This window comes from Lolium perenne, chromosome 3 (assembly GCF_019359855.2).
Source record: "Lolium perenne isolate Kyuss_39 chromosome 3, Kyuss_2.0, whole genome shotgun sequence".
NCBI classification, from domain to species: domain Eukaryota; kingdom Viridiplantae; phylum Streptophyta; class Magnoliopsida; order Poales; family Poaceae; genus Lolium; species Lolium perenne.
The window spans coordinates 293,530,424-293,545,533 of NC_067246.2; the positions used below are offsets into that span (position 1 = coordinate 293,530,424).

The 15,110-nt window shown below is 43.9% G+C and overlaps 1 protein-coding gene and 1 long non-coding RNA gene across 3 annotated transcripts; one reads left to right on the forward strand and one right to left on the reverse strand.

Moving 5' to 3' along the window:
* Positions 1 to 8,871: 8,871 nt before the first annotated feature.
* Positions 8,872 to 12,162, reverse strand: LOC127345158 (G-type lectin S-receptor-like serine/threonine-protein kinase At2g19130). Its single transcript, XM_051371592.1, has 2 exons — positions 11,807 to 12,162; positions 8,872 to 11,407 (listed from the first exon to the last, which is right to left on the reverse strand). Exons 1-2 carry the CDS (start codon positions 11,997 to 11,999, stop codon positions 9,156 to 9,158), a joined length of 2,445 nt encoding a protein of 814 aa, XP_051227552.1. The 5' UTR covers positions 12,000 to 12,162; the 3' UTR covers positions 8,872 to 9,155.
* Positions 12,163 to 12,881: 719 nt separating this feature from the next.
* LOC127345157 (uncharacterized) lies at positions 12,882 to 14,847 on the forward strand. Of its 2 annotated transcripts, XR_007878468.2 has the most exons (3): positions 12,882 to 13,429; positions 13,536 to 14,367; positions 14,450 to 14,847. It is a non-coding gene; the product is annotated as an uncharacterized lncRNA (long non-coding RNA). The 2 variants fall into 2 exon arrangements; XR_011756127.1 differs by having other exon boundaries at positions 13,536 to 14,847.
* Positions 14,848 to 15,110: the final 263 nt, after the last annotated feature.

Here is a 15,110-nt window from a genome sequence, read left to right on the forward strand (position 1 = left end):
ATTTCCCCGGCGGATTCCTCCCCGCCGGAGAGCTCTTTTCTCTCTGGTGTTCTCCGCCCCGCAGAGGCGGCTGTGACTCTTCGCGATGTACCCTCTGGAGCTTAGGTTTTCGGGACGAAGGCGTACGCGAAGAAAAGGAGGCGAGAGAGGGCTGTGGGCCCCCTCCTCACAGGGCGGCGCGGCCAGGCCTTGGGCCGCGCCGGCCTATGAGGTGGGCCCACCTCGGGTCCCCTCGGCTCCCCCTTCTGGCTCCCTTCGTCTTCTGGAAAAATAGGATTTTTCATATAATTTCCGTCAACTGTTGATCTTCCGAAATATTGCATTCTGACGGCGCTTTTTCCAGCAGAATCCTGACTCCGGTGCGCGATCCTCCAATAATCATGAAACATGCAAAATAGATGAAATAACATAAGTATTATCTCCAAATACGAAATATATCAATGAATAACAGCAAATTATGATATAAAATAGTGATGCAAATTGGACGTATCAAATCTTATGAGTTTAATTTCTCTAAATTTGCCAAAACTCCTTATAAAGCTGATTTGCCTAATAATGATTTTAGAGTTGAACAGTGTGCGTCTATTGCTCTTGCTCCTAATAATCCTTTGCAGCAACATTTGGAGGATAGTGAGAGTGAAGTCTTTAGGGAAGAAATGAATGAGCTTGATGAAATTTTCCTTCGTCAACCTATTCTTAAGCATGATTTACCGGTGGAAGATCTGGGTAGAACACCACCACCAAAGGAAGATCATGTCTTTGATTTAAAACCATTGCCTGATAATCTTAAATATGCTCATATTGATGATAAGAAAATATATCCTGTTATTATTATTTCTAAGCTTTCAGAGTTTGAAGAAGAAAGGTTATTGGAAATACTGAAGAAACACCGAGGTGCTATTGGCTACACTCTTGATGACTTGAAGGGGATTTCTCCCTCTATTTGCCAACACGCCATTAATATGGAAGATGATGCGAAGCCTGTTGTTGAACCTCAGCGTCGTCTAATTCCTAAGATGAAGGATGTGGTAAGAAATGAGGTATTAAGACTCCTTGAAGCTGGTATTATATATCCTATTGCTGATAGTAGATGGGTTAGTCCTGTGCATTGTGTTCCTAAGAAAGGAGGAATGACTGTTGTGCCTAATGATAATGATGAGCTCATACCTCAAAGAGTAGTTGTAGGGTATAGAATGTGCATTGATTATCGAAAAGTTAATAAGGTTACTAAGAAATATCATTACCCTTTGCCTTTTATTGATCAAATGTTAGAAAGGTTATCTAAAAATACTCATTTTTGCTTTCTTGATGGTTATTCTGGGTTCTCACAAATTGCTGTTAAAACTAAAGATCAAGAGAAAACCACTTTCACTTGTCCCTATGGAACTTATGCTTATAGGCGTATGCCTTTTGGTTTATGTAATGCTCCTGCTACTTTTCAAAGATGCATGTCTGCTATTTTTCATGGCTTTTGTGAGAGTATTGTAGAGGTATTCATGGACGATTTTTCCGTCTATGGAAATTCTTTTGATAATTGCTTGCGGAACCTTGATAAAGTTTTGCAGAGATGTGAAGAAACTAACCTTGTTCTTAATTGGGAGAAATGCCACTTTATGGTTAATGAAGGAATTGTATTGGGACATAAAATTTCCGAGAGAGGTATTGAAGTTGATAGAGCTAAAGTTGAAGCAATTGAGAAGATGCCCTATACGAGGGATGTTAAAGGTATTCGTAGTGTTCTTGGTCATGCTGGGTTTTATAGGAGATTTATTAAAGATTTCTCCAAGATTTCAAAGCCTCTTTCTGATCTTCTTCAAAAAGATGTACCTTTTGTTTTTGATGATGATTGTAAGGAAGCTTTTGAAACTCTAAAGAAAGCCTTAACAACTGCTCCTGTAGTTGAACCTCCTGATTGGAATTTACCTTTTGAAATTATGTGTGATGCTAGTGATTTTGCTGTAGGCGCTGTTCTTCGACAGCGAGTAGATAAAAAATTGAATGTTATTCATTATGCTAGCAAAACTCTTGATGCTGCTCAAAGAAATTATGCTACAGCTGAAAAAGAATTATTAGCTGTAGTGTTTGCTTGTGACAAGTTTAGATCCTATATTGTTGATTCAAAAGTCACAATTCATATTGATCATGCTGCAATTAGGTACCTTATGGAAAAGAAAGATGCTAAGCCTAGGCTTATTAGATGGGTGCTTCTTTTGCAAGAATTTGATTTGCGTATTATAGATAGGAAAGGTGCTGATAATCCTGTTGCTGATAATTTGTCTAGATTGGAAAATATTGCTTATGATCCTGTTCCTGTTAATGATAGTTTTCCAAATGAACAATTGGCTGTAATAAAGGTGAGCTCGCGAGATAGTCCTTGGTATGCTGATTATGCTATCTTTATTGTTTCCAAGTACTTGCCTCCAACCTTTTCAGCTCAGCAAAGGAGGAAATTCTTTTATGAATTGAGGCATTATTTTTGGGATGACCCACACTTATATAAAGAAGGAGTGGATGGTATTATGCGAAGATGTGTTCCAGAATATGAACAACAAGAGATATTGAGTAAGTGTCATGGTAGTGCTTATGGAGGACATCACGCCGGAGATAGAACCGCGCAAAAAGTTCTACAATCAGGTTTCTATTGGCCAACTCTCTTCAAAGATGCAAGAAAGTTTATTTTATCTTGTGATGAATGTCAAAGGGTTGGTAATATCTCCAAACGCAATGAAATGCCTATGAATTATACTCTTGTTATTGAACCATTCAATTGTTGGGGATTTGACTTCATGGGTCCTTTCCCTTCTTCAGAAGGTAACACTCATATACTTGTCGCTGTTGATTATGTTACTAAATGGGTGGAAGCCATACCCACAAAAAGTGCTGATGGTGAGACCTCTTTAAGAATTCTTTTAGATATTATTTTTCCTAGATTTGGAGTTCCTAGATATCTTATGACTGATGGAGGTTCTCATTTTATTCATGGTGGTTTTAGTAAAACTCTTGCTAAGTATGGTATTAATCATAGGATTGCTTCCGCTTATCATCCTCAAACTAGTGGGCAAGTAGAATTATCAAATAGAGAGATTAAATCTATCTTGCAAAAGACTGTTAATAAATCTAGAAAGAACTCGGCTAGTAAATTGAAGGAAGCACTATGGGCTTATAGAACTGCTTATAAAAATCCTATGGGTATGTCACCTTATAAAATAGTTTATGGGAAAGCTTGTCATTTACCTTTAGAATTAGAGCACAAAGCTTATTGGGCTGTAAGAGAACTAAATAAAGATCCTAAACTTGCCGGTAAGAAGAGATTGCTACAATTGAGTTCTCTAGATGAATGGAGATGTGAAGCTTATGAAAATGCTAAACTCTTTAAAGAGAAAGTTAAGAAATGGCATGATAGAAGAATTATCAAAAGATAATTTAATGTTGGAGATAAAGTCCTATTGTATCGGTCTCGTCTTAGATATTTTGCAGGGAAATTACTCTCAAAATGGGAAGGACCATATGTCATTGTGGAGGTGTATCGTTCAGGGGCAATTAAAATTAGTTATCTGCAAGGAGATGCCACACAAGTGGTGAATGGACAAAGACTCAAGCATTATATCTCTGGTGATTCTTATAATGAAGATGTTGATGTTATTCAAGTGGTAACTCCGGAAGCTTTCATCAAAGGCCAAATTGACAGTTCTGCAGAGTTCGACTTTGAATAGGTAACAGTAGTGGTAATAAAAAGTCCGCGTTTAACTTTCCGAACAATGTTTTTGCTATTTTCGGAAAATATGAAAAATTACGAGATCGAAACGGAGTGGAGGAGACGCACGAGGGCGTGCCCCCATAGGCCGGCGCGGGCCCCAGCCTGGCCGCGCCGCCCTATGAGGACGGCCCCTCGGTGTCCCTCTCCGACTCTGGTTCGACCTAGTACTTTCCTTCTGTCGTGAAAATTTCTGCTATATAATCCCCCGAACCCCTGGAGGTCCGTATATCATTTTCTCGTCGTGTTTTGTTTCGAGCAGTTTTCTGCCAGGATCTGTTTTTGATCTAGAAGCACCATGGTCTCCAACAACAAGGACAAGGAGCCTTTGGAGGAAGATATTCAAGACCCCGATTTGAAGGAGGAAGTCGAGAGCGAGGATGAAGGAGAAGTGGAGGAAGTTCCGCGAGTATACCCGCGCGCCACAGTCGCAAGCATCGGAGTGGTAGCAAATCCGTTCAACACCAAGAAAAACGCACGGATTAGCACCGGAGGAGGAGTCCCACGTCGCTACCTAGCTCCAAGGACATCTCCCCCAGGCATTGGCAACCCCTTCTACACTCTAATTTATAGTCGTCAAATTGAAAGGATTCCCAAGGCAGTATTGCCTAGTGGTTGGGATATGGATCGTTCTAACACTGCAGGAAGGATGAAACCTGAAGCCGAGGAGTGGGGAAACAACTCTAAGAGTTGGGACTCACCGTCTGACATACTTCTTAACCGCGTCGAGCAAAACTCGGAGCTAATCCGCAACCTCACTTACGAGATTGAGGAGTTAAAGGAGCTGGTTAAGAAGCTTATCAAGGATTCACCATCACCACCGAAGGAGTAATTCATCATTGGTATTGGCATCCCCTTGGTTTCTTCCAAGCTTGGGGGGGTGCCGCGGTATCACATCATCACTATCTTTTACCTTTTTACTGTCAAGTAGTGTCATATCATGAGTAGGGAAGTTATCATATAAGATGGTTGCAGTGTGGAAGTATCTCTCTTTAGTTAGTTATCTATGTATCCCTTGGTGTGAGTTATCGTTATGGAATATTAATGAGAAGTTCTATCATTTACATATTGCACATCTTATTTTAGTTTGCAATCTCTATTATATGATTGATCTTGTTGTTAAGTATTGGTATCACTTTGGGAGCATTGAGTAAATCTATTTGGTTTTGGCAAACTTAGCATTGGTCAATAGTAACAACACTTTGAGTTTAAGTAGAAAATAGAAAATACATGTAGATATGTTGTTTCATTATCTTTCTTTCTTGTTAGCTATGAGCTTAGTATTCTGAAGTTAAAATTGTTTGTGCTTACAAGGAAGATGCATGATTGGTTCTATCACATGTATATTTGTTTGTTTCCCTCAACTCTTATGCTTGCTAATCAACCTTGCTAGCCAAATACCTGTATTGAGAGGGAATGCTTCTCGTGCATCCAAACTCTTAAACCAAACCTATGTCATTAGTGTCCACCATAACTACCTATTATGTGGTATTTTGCGCCATTCCAAGTAAATACTTCATGTGCTACCTTTAAACAATTCAAAAGTTATCATCCCTTATTTGTGTCAATGTTTTATAGCTCATGAGGAAGTATGTGGTGTTTTATCTTTCAATCTTGTTGGGCAGCTTTCACTAATGGACTAGTGGCTTCATCCACTTATCCTATAATTTTGCAAAAAGAGCTGGCAACGGGGTTCCCATCCCCAATTAATTAACTCTCATTAATAATCCTCTTCACATGTTTTGCTCTGATTCATCAGTAAGCAACTTAATTTTGCAATAGACACTCCTCCATGGTATGTGAAATGTTGGAAGGCACCCGAGGATTCGGTTAGCCATGGCTTGAGAAAGCAAAGGTTGGGAGGAGTGTCATCCTTAAATAAACTAAAGTACATGTGTAAACAAAAGAGAAGAGGGATGATCTACCTTGCTGGTAGAGATAACGTCCTTCATGGGAGCCGCTCTTTGGAAGTCTGTTTGGCAAGGGGGTTAGAGTGCCCACTACCATTCGTTGACAACAACAAACACCTCTCAAAACTTTACTTTTATGCTCTCTATACGATTTCAAAACTTGAAAAGCTCTAGCACATGATTTAACCCCTGCTTCCCTCTGCGAAGGGCCTATCTTTTACTTTCATGTTGAGTCAGTAAACCTATTTCCCTCCATCTTAAGCAAGCAATTGAGTTGTTGTGATCCAACCATCTATATTGTGATTTATTTAGTCATGCCTTTTATTCTTCCTTGTTCAGTACAAGTTTTATCTGAATGAATATAGCTTTGAAGGTTATCAATGATTATGAGGAGATTATTATGATTGAGTATGCAAGTTTTGCTTTAAGCTTTAATATAAGAGCGCTGCTCGATAAATAAGTACAATCTGTTAACTGTTCTTTGACCAAGAACGAAGTTTGCCATCACCAATTATGATTTCCTATGCACCTTCATTTGTGATTTCCTTTTACTTGTTTCAAGTTGAATCATATTGGGAAGTTGTTCACTAGAATGTCTTGTGTGAATTAATATGATGCTTCTTGTCCGTATTTTATTTATCGACTCTTCACTCCATAAACATGTGGTCTTGTTTACTGAGTTCAGTTTCGCTCGGGGACAAGCGAAGTCTAAGCTTGGGGGGAGTTGATACGTCCATTTTGCATCACTATTTTATATCATAATTTACTGTTATTCATTGATATATTTCATATTTAGAGATGTTACTTATGTTATTTCATCTATTTTGCATGTTTCATGATTATTGGAGGATCATTCACCGGAGTCAGGATTCTGCTGGAAAAAGCACCGTCAGAATGCAATATTTCTGGAGATCAATAATTGACGGAAATTACACCGAAGATCTTATTCTTCCAGAAGAATGAGCCAGCCAAAAGGAGGAGCCGTGGAGGGCCGCCATGGGCCCCCCATAGGCCGGCGCGGGCCCTGGCCTGGCCGCGCCGCCTTGTGGGGAGGGGGCCCACAGCCCCCTTCGGCCGCCTCTCTTTCGCGTACTTCTTCTCCCCGAAAACCTAAGCTCCGGAGAATAATCACGAAGAGACATAGCCGCCTCTGCGGGGCGGAAAACACCAGAGAGAAAAGAGCTCTCCGGCAGGCTGAAATCCGCCGGGAAATTCCCTCACGGAGGGGGGGAATCGACGCCATCGTCACCACCATCGATCTGGACTTCATTGGGATCATCATCACCATCATCTCCACCACCCGTCACCGTCATCTCCACCGCTGCACCTCGTCACCGCTGTAACATCTAGAGTTGAATCTTGATTGTTTGGTAGGGGAAACTCTCCCGGTATTGATTACTCCTTGTTATTGATGCTATTGCATTGAGTGAAACTATTGAACCAAGGTTTATGTTCAGATTGTTATTCATCATAATATCACCTCTGATCATGTTCCATATGATATCTCGTGAGTAGTTCGTTTAGTTCTTGAGGACATGGGTGAAGTCTAAATGTTAGTAGTGAACTATGTTGATTAATATTCAATGGTTTGATATTTAAGTTGTGGTGTTATTCTTCTAGTGGTGTCATGTGAACGTCGACTACATGATACTTCACCTTTATGGGCCTAGGGGAATGCATCTTGTATTCGTTTGCTAATTGCAGGGTTGCCGGAGTGACAGCAACCTGAACCCCCGTTGGTATATCGATGCAGGAGGGATAGCAGGATCTCAGAGTTTAAGGCTGTGGTTAGATTTATCTTAATTACTTTCTTGTATTTGCGGATGCTTGCAAGGGGTATAATCACAAGTATGTATTAGTCCTAGGAAGGGCGGTGTATTAGCATAGGTTCATCCACACAACACTTATCAAAACAATGAAGATTAATCAACTATATGAAGCGAAAGCACTAGACTAAATTCCTGTGTGTCCTCAAGAACGTTTGGTCATTATAAGTAAACAAACCGGGTTGTCCTTTGTGCTAAAAAGGATTGGGCTACTCGCTGCAACTATTACTCTCGCATTTTATTTACTTGTACTTTATTTATCTGCAATATCAAAACCCCCTGAATACTTGTCTGTGAGCATTTACAGTGAATCCTTCATCGAAACTGCTTGTCAACACCTTCTGCTCCTCGTTGGGTCATCAGCTAGTCATTGCCATAATCAATGAGTAAATGTTGGTTATGATTATGTCGTTTGAACTATGTTTACTGTCGTTGACGATGTTCTGGTAGTTAGCATCGTATGAACAAAGTAATTTTGACTATGTTGGTCGTTTAGTATGATATAGCTTATAGTATAGTCTTGTTAAGGGCCGATATCATCACTACTTTAGTATCTTGCAAGAATAAAACAGCTCACCAAATGACATGTTTCTTCTTCTCCCATAGTGCTTTGTGTGAACCAAGCCATGTGCAGAAACAGGCCCAAACATATGGACGGGTCAAGATCCTACTTTTCCCCATGATCTGGTTGCCACTGATCTTGCTATGCAGTTTGGTTAATAGAATACATATTTGAATCTTAAAAAATAGTTCAATTAATCCTATCGAAGAGCCTTCTTAAACACTAAATTTAATTGACGCAAAGCACTCCTCAAATAAAACCATGTGATCTGCTATAGTACACTTGACGTGGGCATTACCCTTCGGGTAATTGTTAATGCCCTATCCTTACGGCCCAACTGGAGGCCCATGAAGACACCCGGTGGCAAGGTGGGCCACTATGTCGGTGCCGAAGAAGATTCCTTGAAGAACAAGACGAAGAGACGAATCAAACAAGGAAAGTCTAGAACTAGGGTCCTTTGTAACCTAGTCGTACCCGGACAGATCTCTTAAGACCTGGCACCCTATATAAGGGCCAGGAGAGGGGCTGCCGAGGGACACGATCAATCTTAGCAGTTTTAGCCACCATAAGTCCAGAGCTAGGTTCCCGTAGAACTTAGCCTCTCGACGAGATCACAGCCGAAACCTTCGACACCCCATTGTAACCCGATATTTTCATAATCAAGATCAGACAGGCAGGATGTAAGGGTTTTACCTCATCGAGGGTCCCGAACCTGGGTAAATCGTTTTCCCCGCTTGTCTGTTAACCGATGTCTCGTGTCAGCCTACAGGATTCCATCAACCCTAAGCCCCAAACGGAGGGCATTGCCGAGGAGTACACTCGACAACAGTAGAATCACTGCCTACCCTCGATAAGAGAGTGAATCAAATATCTGATTACAAATGCAGATGGTAGAGGCCTATTTGTAATGTACCACTGCTGGCAAATATAAAACTACAACAGGATTTAGGAAGTTAGCATTTTTTTTTTAACGAATGGAACCTGTATATTACTCAAAAATCAAGGATTACAACATGGCTAGCGGCATGAGCATAAATCCACAGTGAATACAAACATGCTTTGGTACATCGTATACTCCAAGGTCTCGCGCCTGAACCGAGGTCTTATTCGGGTGGCATCTCCGAAAATAATTCCACATCATTCCCTTGGTCTGTTAGGAGTTTGAGCGATCTCGGAACCGGCTGGACACTGACCTCAACCAGCCCTTCCAGAACCTGCACGACCATCGCCATGGATGGCCTAGCGCTCTCGTCGTCTTGGATGCACCAGCACGCGACCTTGCAGACCCTTTCCACCTCAGCCAAGTCCACTTGGGTGCCTAGCCGGATGTCCACGACGCCGTCCAACTCGCCTTCAGCTAGCATCGTCGCGGCCAATAACGGGAAGAAATCCACCGTGTTGTCCTGTCGCTGCCTCGCGTTCCTCCTGCCCGACACGATCTCGAAAAGCATCATGCCGTAGCTGTAAACGTCCGCCTTGGTGGTGATGGCCGTGCCGGTTATCCACTCCGGCGCGAGGTACCCGACCGTGCCCCTCATCGTCGTCAGCACACGGCTGAAGTCGCGGCCCATGAGCTTCGCGAGACCAAAGTCCGCCACCTTCGCGACGAGCGCGTTGTCCAGGAGGATGTTCTCGGGCTTGATGTCACAGTGTATGATGCAGTCTCTGCATTTCTCGTGCAAATAGTGCAATCCCCTCGCTATACCCAGAGCGATCTGATACCTCGTCTCCCAGCTCAGGACGACGCCATGGCCGGAGCTAGACCCGAAGAGGTCCCTGTCCAAGGAGCCGTTGGGCATGTGCTCGTAGACGAGCAGCCTCCGTGTCCCCTCGGAGCAGAACCCGAGGAGCCGGATGAGGTTGACGTGCTGGATCGTGCCAATGGTGCTCACCTCCGCGCGGAACTGCTTCTCGCCCTGACGGACACCCTCGAGCTTCTTCACGGCAACGAGCGTCCCAGTAGCGTCCGTGAGTGAACCTTTGAACACCGACCCGAAGCCGCCACCGCCGAGCTTCTCGGAAAACTTTTTGGTCATAGACTGCATGTCGCGGTATGTGAATGCCATCATGGAACCTTCGACCCTCCGAAGGGCCTTCACCCTTCTGCTTCTCAGAATGAACACCGCTACGAGCGCAATAACAGTGATCGCAGCCACAACCGCGGCGGCGACAACACCAACTATCAGTTTCTTCTTGTTCCCGGTGCTAGTGAACTCAGATGCAGCCAGGCGGATCAGAATGGTGCCGTCTCCATTACCAATGCTGCTCATGTCTCGAAGGTTGATGAGGCCGTCGTGCCAGAGCCAGCAGCTGCCGCTGTAAGAGTAAGCGGTGCATGAGCAGTTCCCGAGACACGCGAGCTCGCAGTCGCGAGCATTTTGTGCAGCCACCACATCCTGCCCATCGCTCGGCAGCTTCACGTTTGGCATCACGTAGAACCTGTCTTTCTTCCCCTTCTGCGTTCCGCCTTGGAGGCCGCACTGCTGCAGCGCCGTGTTCCTGGAACAACCTTCCGTGTGATCGCCTTCCAGCCACGCTTGCAGCCGCCGCTCCCGGAAGCCGCGGAGGCACCTGCATGACGGCTGCGAGCTGTCGACGCACACACTGAAGGGCCCGCAAAGAGAGTAGACATCGCACTGCGCCTTGGGCTGCGACCAGAAGAGTGTCCACTCGCCGGCGGACTCCACCCACGTCGTGAACCTTATCTGCCCCGTCACGTCCACCTGAAACCGCATCAGAATTGAGTCGTCTGTGATCTCATAGGTGAAGTAGCTCCCGTTGGCGCCATTGACGTAGTCGAATCGATACAGCGAGTGGGCATAGGCGTCGCTGGATATCATCTCCGGCACGGCTGTGAAGCTTCTTCCGGTCCAGTTGCCAGTGGTCCAGTACTGCTGGGTACTATTCCACATGAGCAAGTATTGGCTCGTGCCATTTGGGTCCAATACAATGGAGAACGGCCCTGGAGCTGGATCATTGTAAGTCTTCCATGCCACTAGACGTGTGCTCCCGTCGGTGAGCTTGCCCCGGCCAAGCTTTCCGCCAGGGAGCCATGTGTCGCCTAAGTGGTCGAAGCTCTGCCACAGCACGACGGAGGTATTTGACGCGAGTGCCAGGACAAGGTTGCCAGTGTCAAGGATGACGCCAACCGTTTGGCCTGAGGCGATGCTGCTTATGTTGGTAGACCAGATTGCCGATCTTGAATTGTTGGCTATGACCATGTTGCCATTGCTTGATATGGTCAGCCGTGACGACTGTGGACTAGAGATCGGAGAGTCCCTGTTTGCAACCCAGACTGGTGTTTTCTTTGAAATTTTGTTGTACCATATGCCTATGTACCAATACGTTGAGTTATCTGTTCACATAAAGGAAACTTTTAGGCAAAGATGGGGTTATGAAATTCTTCTAGGAGCATCAATTTCTAAGGGAATTGAGAAATTCTTGTTTTTAAGTCTAGAATGTAAGATTATGTATGTGTGGTCGTCTTTTTATTTTTGATAAAGGGTGTTTTATTACTTAAACTTAGTAACTGAAGAAATCTCAAAAGTAAATTTTCGTAGGACCAACGGTTCAGAGAATTCACACACTATGTTAGCGCACAAAAAATATTTGAAAAAACCTGAAGTGAGGCCCAGTTAAACCCTTTTTTATAGCTACCAACACAGCTAAAGGTTGAATTTTTTATGTTTGCTCCGTTGTGCAAGGAAAAAAGGTCAAATGAAATAACAACAACACTGAGTGCCTTTGTTGATACCTGGCTGGAAAAATCCCAACGCGAACTTGCCACTCTTGGAGACAAGCGGCTCCTGGCTGACGGACAACGGCTGGTCGACGGACAACGTATCTGCTGCACCGGCGCGTAGCGGGGCTCCTTGCAGAGCAACCAAAGCAATGACGAACAGAACGTAAATGGATGCAGGGGAGAGGGGTGTCATGGAACTCGCCATTGCTGTAGCCCCCAAGAGACGAGAATTTTGCGTAGCAGATACGAGCTGTAATTATACATTAGATGTTGTGGAAAAGTAGAACGAAAGCGAGATGCCCGAAAAGCAGTTCGATCGAGGAAAACATAGCAGCCAGTATGGTGCGAAATTCTCGAGTCGCACCTTCCTGTTTTCTCTTCTGGCCCAGAAGTATTTTATGGAACAAAGCTAGGCGAATCTCTGTCTCGAAGTGACTTCTGTATGGAACGCTGAAATCTCGAAGTTCAGTCCTGACCTGGCAAGTTTTCCGTGATGTTTTAATCTAGAAGGGTTTCGTGAAGTTGGAAGAGTCATGGAACAACGAGTGGCTGTCTCTTTCTGAACGAAACTTCGGTAGACCAGTGAGCAGGAGATTTTAATTTCTGTAAGACCGTAGTTGTAACGACAATAAAAAACGTAGAATTATTTTAGAGGATTGGATCCCTGCAGGAAAACTGTCTACGGTATATTACCGCCCAAAGGTATCACCAAGATTTTTCATGTAAGTATTTTCTACGGTAACTTACCTACCGAACCGAGGAATACCTCACCAACATTGGCATAAAATCCCTATGGTATGGAAAGTCTATAGAAAACAGTGTTTAGAGTTGTAGATTTTTGTGGTTCCTGCCCCATTTGTCTTATGGATCAGTACCCATTTAATTTTACAATTTTACGGTGGTTGGGATTTTTAGGAACCGTCCAACGTAGTCAATCCAACAGTGGAAAAAATAGTAGTACTTGAAAGTACCGGAAAATAAGTAGTGGAAAGTACTAATTTATTATTTTATTTTTAGAAGGGTACATGGGTCATTTTAGTTTCATGGCCCCACCTGTCTATCTCTCTCTTAAGTTTGACCCTCTCTCTCACAACCAGTCCACACTGACTCGATTCCTTCGAATCGCCGGCGACGACTAAACCGCCCGCCGCCGCCACCATTGGGAGGCGATCCCGGGGCAGGAAGCTTCCTTTCTTCAAGCGCCGGCCTCTTCAAGGGTCTCCGCGCGAGTCCATCCTTGCACCAGTCCCCCATCAGAGCCCCCTCCGAAGATGTCGCACCCGCCACAGACGACACTGCCCCACCTCCTCCTTCTGGTCCCTCGCCGCCCCTCCCGCTCCGCCTGCCTTGGACATTCCAAGGACTGCTGCCGACGCTGAGGTGCGGTCGATAGAGGAGGCGGCGGCGATGCGGCACCGGCCGATGGCGGTCGTTGCAACTGGAGGAGCGGATGGGGACGCTTTCAACGAGTGCCAGTCGCGGCTCGCCGCGCTTAGGGACGCCAATCTGGGCCTCCGTAAGGATACTATTCGCGGTGGGAAAAGGTCGGCGACGGAGGCCTTGGTGCCGGAGCAGTTTCTCTGCCCCATCTCGTCCGAGATCATGAGGGATCCTGTCGTCCTTTTGTTTGGCAAGGTATGCGAGCACCTGAAACCTCAATTATTAATGTCACATTGTGCTTAATTAGTACGGAGTATATTTATGCAAGAACTTGGAGCCTCAATTGTTAATCCGCCGCCAGGAGGGCTCGCTCAGGGTCATCTTCTTCTGCATTCGCGCTGACCTGCCTCGGGAACCTTGGTAACATGTGCAACCGGAGCTCCACAAGGACAGGTGCTACACGAACCATCTGAAGTGAAACTTTGATGCCATGCTTGCTGTGTCTTTGATCACAGTACTGCTTATTGCTCTAGTTGGTAGATGAGGGACCATGCAATTCAGATTTCTTTACAGAATGTACATGCCACTTTTTCTTGTCTCAATTTTGTCACTAGGTTGAGCTTAGAGAGAGCAAGTGACTTCAGCATCGCCGCTTCCCTAGTATTCACTCCCAAGTATAGCAATGTGTAGCAAGCTTACTGCTCATAGAGCTGATTTGACTCCCAAGTGCTACTTACCTATGCTAGTTAAAAAAAATGTCAGCTAATTCTAAGTGTTTGCGGAGAAGTTAGAACCCAAAATAAATAAAATTTTCTTAGTTGTGCTGTTGAGGTTGATGGTACTACATAAACCAAACGAATCTGAAAAATATTCAACTAAGTTGAGTTTACTGGAACATAAGTAGTTAGCTAGGTAATATTAGTTGGTTTGAACCAATAATGACATGATATATATGGTCAGCTGAGTACTAAATTGAGTGCTATAAATTTTCATAGGTAAAACTAATTCTAAGATATATTGTGTTCGGGAGCTTCAAGAAATACTTAAAAAACACTTGATGTCATGAGTGAAGGTCCAGAGCATGTCGACCAAATGATGCGAGCTGTTAAAGGGTGAAAGAAATTTTATTGTACATTATCAGGAATGGTCCACCCTCATATGATAGTTATGATTATGATGGCATGAGTGAAAAGGTAGCTTACGTTGCCAATTTTCTACATATTTTACAAAGTTTTTCACGACATTACTTTTATGTTGATCGTAATACTCTTTTAGGCTTTTGGAAAGGATCAGTTGAACGCAGATCCATGGGGGTGGCTGACGACTGGGACATGGGATAAGATGGCTCATCACCATGGACGGAGCAACCTGAAGTGAACACTCAAAAGAAGGCATTGGATTTTAGCAGCGCCGACGAGCACACGAGGGCATAGTCTCTAATCTTGTTTACAAAAACTGTAGTTCAACCACTCATATATGGTTTCATCTTTGTTCAGTTACCCTACGCAGTATTCTCTCCTCTTATTTATGTGATTGCAGATGATATATGCATGGGTGCTATTTTTTATTTTTATTTTAAGAAAAGTGGGTGCTAATGGTTTAAACTTCGAGAGCAGGTGAATGCTAGATTGTTTTCTTAACATCTATGTCTGGCATGTATTTTTCGTTCTCTTATTTGGAAGGTGTCTCCAATGTATTGGCCTATTTTCATCAGAACTCTGGAACTCAACCGCATATATGTCACACTTGGAATTACAGTATATATGGGACTATGACGGAAATTCAAAATGGAACTCGGGTTCAGATGCTCCCTATAATTGGACCAATCGGTTGCTGCCAGATTGGTGTTCGCAGGTGTATTTCCTGCAGTATTTTCAGGTGCAGACAGAATTAGAAACAGTGGGATGCCCCACAACCAGCCCGCATTTATGGCATT